Source organism: Macaca thibetana, chromosome 11, assembly GCF_024542745.1.
Source record: "Macaca thibetana thibetana isolate TM-01 chromosome 11, ASM2454274v1, whole genome shotgun sequence".
NCBI lineage: Eukaryota > Metazoa > Chordata > Mammalia > Primates > Cercopithecidae > Macaca > Macaca thibetana.
The window spans coordinates 124,963,704-124,979,000 of NC_065588.1; the positions used below are offsets into that span (position 1 = coordinate 124,963,704).

At 47.8% G+C, this 15,297-nt stretch overlaps 2 protein-coding genes across 2 annotated transcripts in view; both read left to right on the plus strand.

Moving 5' to 3' along the window:
* The window catches only part of TMEM132C (transmembrane protein 132C), a 435,395-nt gene that overhangs the window by 331,135 nt on the left and 88,963 nt on the right, over nt 1-15,297 (plus strand). The window contains exon 4 of the mRNA XM_050748580.1: nt 11,034-11,217. Coding sequence (XP_050604537.1) covers nt 11,034-11,217 — 184 coding nt within the window. The remainder of the gene's footprint in view (nt 1-11,033; nt 11,218-15,297) is intronic.
* Nucleotides 1-15,297, plus strand: part of GLT1D1 (glycosyltransferase 1 domain containing 1) — a 582,479-nt gene that overhangs the window by 207,474 nt on the left and 359,708 nt on the right. The window lies entirely within an intron of this gene.

Consider the following 15,297-nt stretch of genomic DNA (forward strand, 5'->3'; position numbering starts at 1 on the left):
GGAATTCCCTCTTACTCTGGGTAGAGTCAGCCCTTTTGTTCTGTTCAGGTTTTCCGTTGACTGAATGACATTCACCCACATTGCCGGAGACCAAGGGCTTCACTCAGCTGAGATGTTAATTTCACCCAGAAACACCCTCACAGATACATCCAGAATAATGTTTGCCCAAATGTCTGGGCATCCCATGGCTCTGTCAAGGTAATGCATAACATTAACCATCACAGAGACCAGATGGGACAGGAGGATGGGGGTGCATGACAGATCTGGTGTGACAGCCTTCGATACCCTCAGTGACATCACGTCAAACCACCTCCTGAGGTATCGGCTGGGGAGAGGGAAGTAGGAGAGGACAGTTTCATGCGTGAGGCATCACTGGGTTTTCCCTCATTCCCCTTTCTATTGCTTCAGGTGTCTCATAAGGTCCTGGGCAGCAAGGTTGGTCTCCCACTGGAGAATTTACACTCATTGGAGAGTGAGATGTGAAAGGGTCATTGTCAGGTTCCTTGAGCTTTTCAGGTCATTTGTGGGGGTCTGTAGAGCCCCCATGCACTCCAGTTCCATCTTATCTGAGAATCACTTTGAAAGATTCATCATTTTTTGGCAGAACCCTCTGTCCAGCATGTTAATTGGATCCGAAGGGCTGGACTCAGTGCCCACTTTGGGCTGGCCTAGGGCCCACCATTGCAGCACGGGGAAGCCCACTATGATGCCTGTGGAGCATCGGGAGCCTGCTTGGGCCAGGGGCTACGTGAAGCCAAGACACCCGAACCTCTGAGGTCTTCTTGGCAGCTGCACTTCCTGAAGTGTGACCTAATTTAGCCCAAGCTTCAGCTGCTGGAGAATGACTATATGGCACACTTCTGGTATGCGAGGCCCATGCAGGCCACCTGCTCTGCTTCAGGAAGTTGCATCCTGCATGGAAAATAAAAACCATCAGGCTCTCAAGAGAACAACGGACCCCTCCCCCGTGTGGCCAGGGGTTCCCTGGAGCCGTCCTCCGGGGCTTTCACGCAGGAGGGGCCAGGAAGAACCGGAAGCTCCCATGGTCTCTCTCCTCTCTTAAGGGCTTCGTTTCATCCATGGTTTTATTCCCCCTGCCTGTATTTCCCTCGCTGCCCAGCCTCCTTTCTTAATTGGATTTGCTTCAACATTTACGCAGTGGGAGATTTCCCATTTTTTAAAAATCCAAACTTCTGTTTTATTCTTGGAAAACAGAATTTCTGGCAACAAGGGGCCTAGATTTGCACCTGGCTGTGGTGGGCTAGAACTGGGAAGCAGCTGCCCCTAAATGTGGCAGAGGGCCCCTAGTGTGTTACAGCCTCTGTCAAGGCCTGTGTGTGACAGTGCAATCACCTGCTTTCCACCTGCCTGGCTTCCAAAGGCGCTTGAGTTTGTGGACCCTGCCCCAGATGGACGCACCTCCCTGCCTCTCTCACCTCCACGCCAAGCGACTCATCAAAGGGGCAGGTCTTGGTTCCAGGGGCCTCTCTTATATATTGACAAACTTTTCAGAGAGTGGATCTTTTCTAGAATTTTTAAAATTCATTTTAAGAATATGAAGTCCTGTTATTGCTGGAACTCACCAGTAAACAAAACAAGTTTTTAAAACCCTTTCACGGGGCTTACATTTTAGATAAGAGGAGCTGGAAGAAGTCAACAAATACGATGAATAAGGAAGATACAGGACAGGTGGGAGGGTGAAGGTGCTGTAGAAAAGGCCAGAAGTAGAAGAGGAGGCAGGAGGTGTAGGTGAGAGGGTGATATGGGAGGGCTCATGTGAGCGGAGACCTAAAGGAAGTTGAGGAAGCCTCCGGATGTGTGATGGATGATTATTCCAGGCAGAAGAAGGAGCAAAGTGCAACGTCCCTAAAGCAGGAATGTTCCTGAAGTGTTTGAAAGCTTCGAAGAGGTCAGTGGGGCTGGAGGAGAATGAGCAAGGGGAGGGGTAGGAGAGTCCCAGGGGTGAGGGTGGGTGGCACCAGTCAGGCTCAGCCTCGCAAGCCCTGGAGAGGACTTTCGCTTAAGCCAAGTGAGATGGGGAAGCCTTGCAGGTTTAGGCCGCAGAAATCTCATGGCCCAAGTCACATTTCAGGAGAATTATTCTGGCTGCTGCACTGAGGAGAGATGTAGGGGTAGTGGGGGGTTAGGGCAGAAATGGGCATCCCAGTTAGGAGGCATTGAAATGACCCAGGCAAGAGATGATGGTTGCTTGGGCTGGAGCAGTCATAATGAAGGTGGTGGGAAGTGCTCAGGTTCGGGATGTGTTTTCAAGATAATCCTGATGAATTAGATGTGGGATGTGAAAGAAAGAATTCAAGAATGACTCCTGGTTGGCCGGGCGCGGTGGCTCAAGCCTGTAATCCCAGCACTTTGGGAGGCCGAGACGGGCGGATCACGAGGTCAGGAGATCGAGACCATCCTGGCTAACACGGTGAAACCCCGTCTCTACTAAAAAATACAAAAAACTAGCCGGGCGCGGTGGCGGGCGCCTGTAGTCCCAGCTACTCGGGAGGCTGAGGCAGGAGAATGGGGTAAACCCGGGAGGCGGAGCTTGCAGTGAGCTGAGATCCGGCCACTGCACTCCAGCCTGGGCGACAGAGCAAGACTCCGTCTCCAAAAAAAAAAAAGGAAGAAATTAGGAAATTAAAAAAAAAAAATGAGACTGAAAAGCTTGTTAATCACAGAGAGAAAACACACTTCTGTATACAGCAGTAATTCTCAACATCGACAACACATTGAAATCAGTGAAGTGTTTAAAATACCGATGTCTGAGTGTCACCTCTCAGGATTCTGATTCTGTTAGTGTAGGGTACACACAGCTATTGGTTGTTTTTCTTTTAATTTCCCCAGGTAATTATAATAGTCAGCCAGGATGGAGAGCCCCTGCTTTAGAGGATGGGGAGACTCAGGTTTCTTCCATAAGGATTGCAATTCTTTTAAGCAGTTTCACTGCATCAATATGATTTGCAATACTCTCTCTTTTTTCACCTTTTCATGCATTCTCTGCTTCTGTAAATTTTTAGACTTTGGAGAATGGGGTAGAGAGAAGTGAAATGTGGCTTGTTTGGTTTTTTTGGTTTTTGTTTTTGTTTTGAGACAAGGCCTCACTCTGTCACCCAGGCTGCAGTGCAGTGGCCAGATCTCACCTCACTGCAACACTATAACGTCCGCCTCCCTGCAACACTGTAACCTCTGCCTCCCTGCAACACTGCAACCCCCACCTCCCTGCAACACTGTAACTTCCACCTCCCTGCAACACTGTAACCTCCACCTCCCTACAACACTGTAATCCCTCCCTCCCTGCAACACTGTAACTAACCTCTGCCTCCCTGCAACACTGTAACCCCTGCCTCCCTGCAACACTGTAACCTCCACGTCCCTGCAACACTGTAACCTCCACGTCCCTGCAACACTGTAATCCCTCCCTCCCTGCAACACCGTAACCTCTGCCTCTCTGCAACACTGTAACCTCCACCTCCCTGCAACACTGTAACCCCTGCCTCCCTGCAACACTGTAACTTCCACCTCCCTGCAACACTAACTTCCACCTCCCTGCAACACTGTAACTCCCACCTCCCTGCAACACTGTAACTTCCACCTCCCTGCAACACTGTAACCTCCGCCTCCCTACAACACTGTAACCCCTGCCTCCCTACAACACTGTAACTTCCACCTCCCTGCAACACTAACTTCCACCTCCCTGCAACACTAACTCCCACCTCCCTGCAACACTGTAACCCCCGCCTCCCTGCAACACTATAACTTCCACCTCCCTGCAACACTATAACTTCCACCTCCCTGCAACACTGGAACCTCCACCTCCCTGCAACACTGGAACCTCTGCCTCCCTGCAACACTCTAAGTTCCGCCTCCCTGCAACACTCTAAGTTCCACCTCCCTGCAACATTGTAACCCCCACCTCCCTGCAACACTATAACTTCCACTTCCCTGCAACACTGTAACTTCTGCCTCTCTGCAACACTGTAACCTCCACCTCCCTGCAACACTGTAACCTCCGCCTCCCTGCAACACTCTAACTTCCACCTCCCTGCAACAATGTAACCTCCACCTCCCTGCAACACTGTAACCCCTGCCTCCCTGCAATGCTGTAACCCCTGCCTCCCAGCAACACTATAACCTCTACCTCCCTGCAATGCTATAACCTTCATCTCCTCAAGCTCAAGGGATCCTCCCACCTCAGCCTCCCAAGTGGCTGGCACTACAGACTGCACCACCACCCTGACTAATTTTTAGTTTTTATTTTTGTTTTGCTCCTTTGTTTGTGGATACAGGGTTTTGCCATATTGCCCAGGCTAGTCTCAACTCCTGAGCTCAGGTGATGCACCTGCCTTGGCCTCACAAAGTGCTGGGATTACAGGCATGAGCCACCCTGCACAGCCTGTTTGGCTTTTCAAATTCGAACTCATAATGCAATTCAAGGGTGCTTGGAAATGGGGTGACCTTCATGCACTTTGCTCCTCCCTGCTGCCTGTCTCTGTTATCCCACACCCTGAACTAGGTACAGAGACCTTGGATGAAGGAGGGACTCCCTCTGTAAAAGGCCAGATTCTTTCTCATTCCTCTGGCATATTGGATCTGGGTGTGTTAGCTTAGCTCAGCCAATCAGAGCTCCTTACTCAGACCTTTGAATGAGGGATCCTTAAGGCAAAGACTCAAGAACAGGAGAAAGTTTTTGACATCAGCAGCACTGTCCTCTCTAGAACTGGCATCTGAGGTTCTAGCTTTGTAGGCTTCCTTTTCTCCCACCTAGGCCCTATGCCTATTTTTCCAGTCTGCCTGGTAATTTTGAGGCATTTGTTCCATTCTCTTTTCCTTGTCAGTCAATGTAGGGTGTTTTCTGTTGCTTGCAACTCACACCACCAAGGGACATGCCTCTGCACCAGGTAGAGATCCCAGAAAGCCCTCAGATGTGAGTGCTGACATTAGGGTCAATGGGACTTTCTAAGAAAGCCCTTCCCAGTGAGGAAGCAAGTGTCCTTGCCTTCATGAAATGCTCATGAGGTGGAATGAACAAAGCAAAGCCTGGATCGAGTGATTCTCTTCTCCTGTAGCGGCTTCCCTATGAGAAGGTTGATTTTCTTTATTTGGTTGGTCTCTTTTCTTTCTGCGGGCACTAAGCTGTCAACCAACTTTGGAGCTGAAATCCCTGACTCCCTATAGTAGGGAGGTAAAGCCCTTTTGGCTTTTAACACATCCCCACACTCAATTTTCTTACCAAATAGAGTCTGACGGCTAAGAGGTTTGGTAAATTAGGTTTCCAGTGGTCCAAACTTGATTGTGACTGCTGGGAGAATTTATTTGCTTTTGAGTAAGAGCTTTTTAAGCCAATTTTGAAAATTTAGTTCAAGAGTTACCGCAAGAAATCTACACTATTGATTTAGCAGGTGATAGTTCTTGGGTGCTCTCTGGAGTCACTTAAGTGTTCAAATTCCTCTCTTTATTACTCCAACAACATCACAAGCCCCATATGAGCTGATGTGAAAGACTCTTGCTCCCTTCAAGGCAAAGCTTAGCAAATATTTCAGTCTGATTAGAGTCAGTGGAAAGGCGCTGACCGCAGAAGACTTGAAAGAAGAAAAGATTTCTTATTTGTTTAGTCTCTTTCTGCCAGCACAATGTGCATTATGGCATTGTGTCCACAGAGGCAGGCACTCAGGAAGTGCAGTGTGTACACATCTTAGTGAGTCCCAGTTCACACTGAGTGGTTGAGAGCCTGCCCCTCCACTGTGGTTCGTTCTCAGGAAGCTCCTGGACCAGGCTTCAAGAGTGTGTCTGAATGGTGGCTTCAGGCAGCCAACCCTAACGCCACAGAGCCTGAATGCGATGTCAAGTCCTGCTAAACACAAGAAACAGCTTCCATTTATTGATGCCTGCTGGTGCCAAGTTCCGTTCTAAGTACTTTGACTTGTTCATTCAGATCAACTCCAAAATGGGAGGGATTAACATCCCCATTTTGCAAATAGAGAAAATGAGGCAGAGTTGTTCAGTCATCCAGCCAGTACCCGGGGAAGCCAGGCTGTGAGTCAGGAAGTCCGTCTGAAGCCCACAGCATGCATCCTGACCCGCATGTGCTCCCCTTAAAGGGCCATGGCATCCTGACCCACATGTGCTCCCCTTAAAGGGCCATGGCATCCTGACCCGCATGTGCTCCCCTTAAAGGGCCATGGCATCCTGACCCACATGTGCTCCCCTTAAAGGGCCATGGCTTTTCGTCTCGGTTCAAGCTGCTAACTTTCTTCCTCTCTCCTTCCCTCTCCCACTTTTTTCCTTCCTTCCCTCCTCTCCTCTCTTCTTCATTTCATTTATTGTTTCATTTCTTCTTTTCTCTTTCATTATCTGAATGAAATGCTTGTTGGAGGCCTAATGTTGACAACACATCTGATTGGAGGTGCTCTCATTGCAACAGGAGTATGTCGGGGGCAGGAGCGGGGTTAGGGACCATGCTCACTGCTGTCTCACCCCTTGGAGCACCAAGGATCCTGGGCACCACTGTTGGAGAATCACACATTCGTCATTTTTGTGAAGACGTCTTCCATCTCAGGTTCACAACATTTCTATAAAATGCTATTGCCAGAATATGTAGATACTGGAAGGAAACCTTCTAAGACAGAGGCAGGAAACTGAGAGTCAGCAGAGATGTTGTCTGAGCTGTGCTACAGCTAAAAAGTGAAGATTCTTCTAATTTAAAATCCAGAGATTTTAGAGAAAAAAAAAAAGCTGAGATTCCCAGCTTCTCTAGGAAAATCTTTTGCTGTCCAGTACCACTGGCCAGCCGTCCCCTAAGTCAGCAAGGACAGAGTGGAGACCTCCCTTAAAATGAACAGAGTGGAACCAACAACACCAAATCGCCCAGTCACTCATCTCCACAAAAGTGTCAAGTTTCAAAACAGGGTTGCATCTTCGTTAACTTAGATACATCATACTGTGCATTTTTTAGAGACAAAGAAGACAAGGGCTGTGTGGGGGTGGAGAAAGGGTAGGAAAGAATAGGAATGCACAAAAATAAAGAAACGAGGGCATTGGCTCTGTATCTTCCCAGAGGAATTCTTTGTCTGGTGTCAGAAGGTTGAATCCTGAGGCCTCCCGGTGGCTCATTCCTCTGTTGGATCAGTCTGGTCTGACCTTTGCTCTATCACACACATTCCCAGGGTCCCTGTGGACACAGAACTACCTCTTCTTCATTTTGTCGGAGATCTCCAACTCCCTGAAAGACAGACGTCAGTGTTCTAACCAGGCCCCTGCCCCCAGCGCACCAGGGAGCTTGCCCTCATGTCACCCTGATCTAGAATTCTGTGCAGCTGCCAGAAAGCTGGAGTTCTCATCCAGTTGTGAAACTTGTCAATTTCGTTGCCGTTCTGAAACCAAGATTAGGTTGAGTTGGCTCACAAGTGATGGGCATCTGAGTGGGGAGCTGCAGAATGTTTCAAACGGGATCCTGCTGAGTCGCCCCCTTCTATCTGTGGTTGAAGAGCAAGTTGATGCAAACACACTTTCTGGCAGCAGAGGTTCAAGAGTGTCTGCTCTGGCGCTGGTGCAAAATGAGAACCTTAATCACCACCTCAGGGTTTGTATTGGGATTTGGAATAAGGTATGTGTGGAACCTGGTCCAGTGCCTGGCACATAGTGAGTATATTGTCAACAGTCACCTGTTACTTTTATTCTTATGCCAACTACAACAGAACACTTTCAGGAGGTCACCTCACTGCTCACAAAAATCACATAACAATGTGTTTCAAGCCAAAAGGAAAAATACCCCTTCTCTTTTCTCTGGTCCGTGACTATGCCTTTCTTAATGCCCTTCGTTAGCATAATGGCAGCGGAGGAGGCTGCCGCTGGAGCATGAGAAGTTGGGCTGGCTTCTTTTTCACGCCTCTTTCCTCCCTGCACAATGGGAATGTCATTATTTCAATCTTCTAGATGGTGCCTCTGAGTCTCGGAGAGATGATGTGAGTGGTTGCAGTGCTCACAGAACTTCGTAAGAGAGTGAAGACAGGTGCAGGCTGAAAGCTCACTGCAACCTCTGTGGTGCTGTGCCAGTATAGGCATCCGTTTGGGACTGAAAGGGGGTCTTTGGACATTTGGGTGGTTGCCACATCCAATACTAAGGGAACTGAATTATTTTCTGAGTAGAGTCAGTCAAGTAGCCATGCAGCTCCTGGACAGCACCAGTACCGGTACCCAGTGGCAGATAAGGAGAATCAGGTCCAGGCATGCTTGCTAAGAAGATGAGATTAAACTCCCTGGAATGCAAAACTGTCTGCAGGCCTGCAGTGAGAGAGGTCGTCCTGGCTGTTGAGTTGTGCACGCTCAGACCCCTGTGGGCCTCAGCTGCCGGACCAAGACCACATCTCTTAGTTTGAAAACACTCTAGACTCAAGACACCTCTCCCTCATTTTTAAAGACCAGCAATTCATGCTTGAGATTTTCAGCCCCTAGCTTGATGGTCAAGACCTTCGATTTCTTTTCCCTTCCAGAGGAATCTCTAGCATCTCATAAATCGTGATTCTCTGAGCCCTATTCCCCGCCCTGTGAACTTAAGGAAGATTCACGAGTCCCAGTGCTTTGTTTGGTGCAGTAACCTCCCCGTTACATCCCTCCACAGCCACTGAGCAGGACTGAGGGTGATGTGGTGGAGAGTTAGCGCTATGGCTGTCAATCAAGCCCTGAAGATTGAATGGTGCACTCAATATTAGTGCCCCAGCAAAGGAAAGTGTTTCACTGCTACTCTTCATGTTGGCACATGCTTGAGATGCAGTTTTTAAGCATATCTGTTGTTTCTTTCTTGATATGCTATGGAAAATCTCCTTTAATTCATCTGCAAACATGTAGCCTTCCAGGGGATGGCAGCCTGAGGTCTTGCTGACCACTGACCCACCACTTAGCGTCATCCTTAGCATATCAGCAGAGGGCACTGGAGACACCTCAGGCTGGATGCCAAGGCTCACCAGAACCCTGCCCCCCCCCACAAATCCAGCATGATGCCTGCCATGCCCATCCTTCTTGTTTCCACCAATAGTGGTTCTATTGACTCAACAGCTCTACAAAGCTTAGCCAACTTCCCCTTCTCTGACCTTGTCTAGCCAATACTGGCAAAAGTTTTCTGTAAGGATCTAGATAAGAAATATTTTAGGTTTTGCAGGCTCTACATGGACTGATGCAGTTACTCAACCATGTTCTTATGATGCGAGAGCAACCATAGGAAAATGTAGACAAATAGGCAAGGCTGTGCGCCAGTAAAATGTTACTCACAAAAATAGGCAGCTGGCTGCCTTTGGTTCACAGGACACAGTTTGCTGTCTCCTGCCCTAAGGAAACAAGCAAACAAACAAACAAAAAACTGTTGGAGCCTTGTGATGTCATATTTGACCACCAGCTGTCTTAGGCGAGGATCTGAAAAGAGCACTGGACTGGGAAACAGGAGATGCTACATTTTATGTTGACTCTGCACTAGCTAGCTATGTGGTTGTGGGCAAGTCATCTTTCCTTTATTGGGTTTAATTTTATCATCTAAAAAATGAAAAAGTTTGGACCAACAGTAGTTCCCAAAATACATATATTTCAAATGCATGGAATTGGTCAGAATTCTTAGTTGCAGACAAAGAGTCCCTTTAGCTAAGTTTTAGCCCCTCTAAGCAGAAGAGGTGTCATTAAAGGATACTAGGCAATTCACATAATCTCTAGGAGAACCACTGAATTGAATGTGTTTACTACACAGCCAGGGACAGGGCAGCCAGCGATAACACAGATGAAAAAGGTCCAGCCTCTGCAGAGGACTGTTGTAGTGGAAACACCACTGTCACCCGTTGGCATGATGATGTGAGGGCCTGGATGCCAGGGGCACCCCACAGCTGCCCCGGGAGAACCAGGGCCACTGTGCTCACCAGAAAACCCAAACTCCCTTCCTGGCTTCCACTCTAGAACCCACTTCTTCCTCTACTTCCCAAATGAGTGGGTCTGACTGGAGCAAACTCTGCTTCAATCCTGCATCTAGCAGCAAGGGGGTCTGAGAATATAGTTTAGGCCTCTCAGCCCCTTTAGCAGAGCAGGACAAGCAGAGGGGGTTGAAGGTGCTATTGCGTGAGTGGCCTACACCAGCGGTCCCCAAACTTTCTGGCACCAGAGACCAGTTTCATGGAAGACAATTTTTCCACAGATGGGAGTGGTGGGGGAAGGATGGTTTGGGGATGATTCAAGTACATTACATTTATTGTGCACTTTATTTCTATTATTATTACATTGTAATAATAATGAATATTGAATAATAATGAACTAATGATATAAATCACCATAATGTAGAATCAGTGGGAGCCCTGAGTTTGTTTTCCTGCAACTAGACTGTCCCATCTGGGAGTGATGGGAGACAGTGACAGATCATCAGGCATTAGATTTTCATAAGGAGCACACAACCTAGATCCCTCACACGTGCAATTCACAATACAGTTCACGCTCCTATGAGAATCTAATGCTGCCACTGACCTGACAGGAGGTGGAGCTCGGGTGATAATGTGAGCTATAGTGAGTGGCTGTAAATAGAGGTGAAGCTTCCCTTGCTTACCCACCACTCACCTCCTGCTTTGCATCCCTATTCCTTATGGGCCATGGACTGGTACCAATTCATGGCTTAGGGGTCGGGACCCCAGCCTAGAGCATCTGCCACACCTACAGAACTGAACAGAGGCCATTCAGGTGCATAGTGCAGGTGTGAAATAAACTGGTTTAGCTCGTCATCTGCAGAGCTGGTAATCATCATTCCAAAGCTTCATCCACACAGACACAGTTTATTGCTCATTGTTGAATATTCTTGGCCCATATCCTTAACGTGTGGGTGCTTCTCTGTCCTGGATGCCAGTCCTTACCTTATTGGGGGTTCCATGCCCCAGGTGCCGCCACCAAAACCCTAGAGCCATCCCTGAGAGGCACTTCTTTGTCTTTATCTTCTGGGTACAATTATGAGGAGAGAAGGGTCCTTTGAACAAAATTGGCTTAAAGCCATTTTCTTTTCTCTCTTCCAGGAGCAGCAGTTTATTCAATGAGGTCGTGCAGATGAATTTTGAAATAGCCAGTTTCAGCAGCCTTTCGGGGACTCAGCCCATCACATGGCAGGTGGAGTACCCGCGGAAGGGGACCACAGACATTGCCGTGTCCGAGATCTTTGTCAGCCAGAAGGACCTGGTGGGCATCGTTCCTCTGGCTATGGTGAGTCCTGAGTTACCTTGGACACTCCTGCATTCAGCCACCTGATTGCATCCTGTGTCCTTCCTGTCCGTCATGGGATGTTTGCTGCAATGGTTTTATGGAGTATTTACTTTCAAAGTTTCTCGTCTTCTCCCACTCTGGAAGTTGTCACTTTTCATTAGCCTAGCCTTTCTCAACTTTAGTCATAAAGTTTAGTCCAGCAAGTCACAATCATTGCTGGAGGTGGAAGTGAGCACCTGTGATTTTGAGAAGCTCCCCAGGTGATTTCAGTGTGCAGCCAGGGTTGGAAACCCCTAAGCTAAAAGTATGGTCAGTTTGCCATCTTTCTGCAAACTTGGCTCCTTCCTGCTCCCCATGCCAGGCTTGAGATAGACGCCCCTTCATCTCCTCTTTCCTTAGGATGATGGAGCTCACTCAGCATTGAACGATCAGAGGCTGTCACTGGGCTGCAAGGTCAACCTGAAATGTAGAAAGTAGATGAGTGACATTGGGCTTGAGTAGTACAGCACCCCCTATCTGACTCACAATGTGGCCACTCTTAGATTACTATTAGTAGTGTACACTGATGAGAACGTGTAAGCAAACATGCTATTTGCGTGAGTCATGTTATGAGAAATGGATTAATCAGGATTATGAGAAGTGGATTATTTGGGATTCTTTGAGTTATAAAGGCTGCAAACACAACCCAACTTAAACTTGGCTCATGTAAGTTTAAAAGTCTAGAAAAGTGTTTCTCAAACATTATTGGGCATGCAGATCACATGTACATGTTGAGTAGGTGCCCATCCTCACTTAGAAGGTCTGGGTTGGGTACTTATTTTTCAAAGCTCCTAAGCCATGTCAGTGCGGCTGGTCTGCAGACCACACTTGGAGTGTGAGGGGCCCACGTGTGCAAAGGATGTGGTATGGACGGTGGCTTCTCTTCCTTTCTCAGCTCTCCTTCCTCTTTGTTAGTCACAAGGTGGCCCCGGCAATGCCATGCTGACTCCTTCACAGCATCATGTCCAGCAAGAAATGAGTGGAAACCTCATCACCAATCACTCCAGCAAATCCTCTGGGACAGGGACTGATTGGAACTGATAGGCTTGGGTCATGAGCCCAACTTGAAGCCAATCACTGAAATCAAAAGGATGTGTTAGTCTTATTGCCCAGGCCTGGGGAATGTATCACCCTGGGGCAGGTGTGGAATCAGGTGAAGGAGGTGTAACAGCAGGTGGGACAGGTGTAGCGTCAGGTGGGGCAGGTGTGAAATCAAGTGGGGCAGGTGTAGAGTCAGGTGGGGCAGGTGTAGAATCAGGTAAGGCAGGTGTAGAGTCAGGTGGGGCAGGTGTGGAATCAGGTGGGGCAGGTGTGGAATCAGGTGGGGCAGGTGTGGAGTCAGGTGGGGCAGGTGTGGAGTCAGGTGGAGCAGGTGTAGAGTCAGGTGGGGCAGGTGTAGAGGCAGGTGGGGCAGGTGTGGAATCAGGTGGGGCAGGTGTAGCCTCACGGGGGGCAAGTGTGGAGTGAGATTAAGAGCCTGTGCATCATGGAAAAATCTGGCTTTCACTGAAACAGGGAACAGATGCTGGTCAGACAGAACAGCAGATGTCCCCCCAGAAGGTATCATCTACCACAAAGCTCTGTAAACACTTTGAAGTTAGGGAATGATTCCTTTTGACTTTTTATGTCCTAGAACAGGGGTCAACAAACAGCCCATGGACCACGTCCAGTCTGCTGCCCAGTTTTGTACACCACGCAAGCTAACAATGGTTTTAACATTTTTCAATATCTACATTTTTAAGTGGTCCTGTCTAGCTACTTCATATGCTCAGTTCTGCCTCTTAGCTCATAAACTCTACAATATTTACTATCTGGCCTTTTAGAGAGAAAATGTGCAGACCTGTGTCCTAGAGCACACACCAACATCAGCTCTGGATTACAAGCGCTCAGTTTCTGTCTTACCTATTTCGGAAGAATAAGACATTCGAATACTTTGAAAAGGAAAAGTCATCTTAAGAGTGTGAGATATTATAATGGTCCTTTTCAAGGGAGCACAGGTCTTCCTTCGATGGATATATTGTTATTACTGTGGTTGTTGTGTTTTTGTAATGCTTTTAAGGTAAAGCGAAGTGACTACTAATGTCTGTACTCTTGTCAGGATCCTTTTGTTTGCAAGTAAATGCGCGTGAATTCAAATGAGCTTTATTCAGAAGTTCGTTGATTAACAAACATCTCTGCAGCACTAGCACAGAGCTCTGGGCTCTGAACCCTGGATTTGGGTGCTTGTGCAGTGATATGGTGTGGCTGTGTCCCCACCCAAATCTCATCTTGAATTGTAGCCCCCACAATTCCCACATGTTGTGGGAGGAACCCGAAGGGAGAAACTTGAATCATGGAGGCAGTTTTCACCATACTGTTCTCACGATTGTGAATAAGTGTCACAAGATCTAGTGCTTTTATAAGGGGTTTCCCCTTCCACTTGGCTCTCATTCTCTCTTCCCATCGCCATGTGAGACATGCTTTTTGCCTTCCGCCATGATTGTGAAACCTCCCCAGCCACGTGGAATGGTGAGTCCATTACCTATTTTCCTTTATAAATTGCCCAGTCTCAGATGTGTCTTTATCAGCAGCGTGAAAACGGACTAATACATGCGGTGTCATCGTTTTGCATCCCCTGGGATATACAACTTGACCTCAGCTATGCAAAGCAACATGGAAAATTAGAAAATAGATGAGGCAGTTTAGAGGAACTTCTATTCTCCAGTTTTCTGTATGCTCAAAGTTTTGGTTCAGAATAAGCTTTAGGACATTTATAACTAGGCAAAAAATAAACTTTTGTTGGAAGTAACTAGCTAATAAAACTGCAGCTTTGACTAGAAGATGAGAAATTAAAAAAAAAAAATACTGAACAAAAAGCAAATCCTGTGTTGTCTGTTAGCAGCCAGTGAGACAGCTGGTTAGATCTTTGAACAAATTAAGTATATTTTCCAAGTTGTTGATTGTTTTAAAGAAAACAAACTTCAGAAAGGTGAAATAGGGGATTAACAGATGGAAAATCTGCCTTGCTGGGGAAGTTCTCGCCTTAAAATCAAACCTTCTGAAGCTCCTTTTTAAATCCAAGGAGAGAGCCATGGACGGGAAGATCCAGCCCCAGCATTCCCCCATCACCTACTGCCTCTGACTCCCCCTGAGTAAAGGCAATGGGAAAAGCAGGGAGAAGTGCTCTCAACTCTCCCCAAAGCAGACCCTGCAGGCGAAAGCCACCTGAATCTCACTCGCCGGTCCCTGGGCACTGTTTTATTTGGAGAGCGCTGGTTCCCAAGGCCACCGTTTTGCTCATCCTGCCTCCAGGCTTGTTGGCAAGGAGACTCTTGCCTTGTGAGGGCAGGAAAGCTCCAAGTCTTAGCTCCATGGCCCTCCTGCCAGCACCCACATCTCCCTAATGCCCTCCTCCCTGCCCTGGCCCCCACTGTGCCAGTGTTAGGCCTGGGGGTTGGGGTGAGAGAGGTATCTGAATGGGAGGACCAAGGCCAGTTTCTTACATAAAGCTTTCAAACCACAAAGGAAGGAGCATTTGGGACTAACAAAAACGTTGGCAGTTCAGTTCTTCTTCAATGCAAGAAAAAAGTGTTCACATCCCAAATTGAGGCCACATAAGCAGAGGCCAGGCACAGATTTCCATGTGATAGTTTCTGTATGTCAGTGGCTGGAGTGGTGGTCTCTTTTTAAGAATAAATGGATAAGGCCAGGCATGATGGCTCACACCTGTAATCCCAGGACTTTGGGAGGCCAAGGCAGGAGGATTGTTTGAGTCCAAGAGTTCAAGACCAGCTTGGGCAACATAGTGAGACCTCGTTTCTACAATATATATATATATACCAAAATTAGCCAGGTGTGGTGGCACACACATGTAGTCCCAGCTCCTGGGGAGGCTGAGGTGGGAGGATCGCTTACGCCCAGGAGTTGGAGGCTACAGTGAGCCATGATGGTGCCACTGCATTCCCAGCCTGGGCAACAGAATGAGACCCTGTCTCAAAAAAAAAAAAAAAAAAAAAAAAAAAAAAAAAAAAAAAAAAAAACAAAAAAAAAAACAAAGGGGGG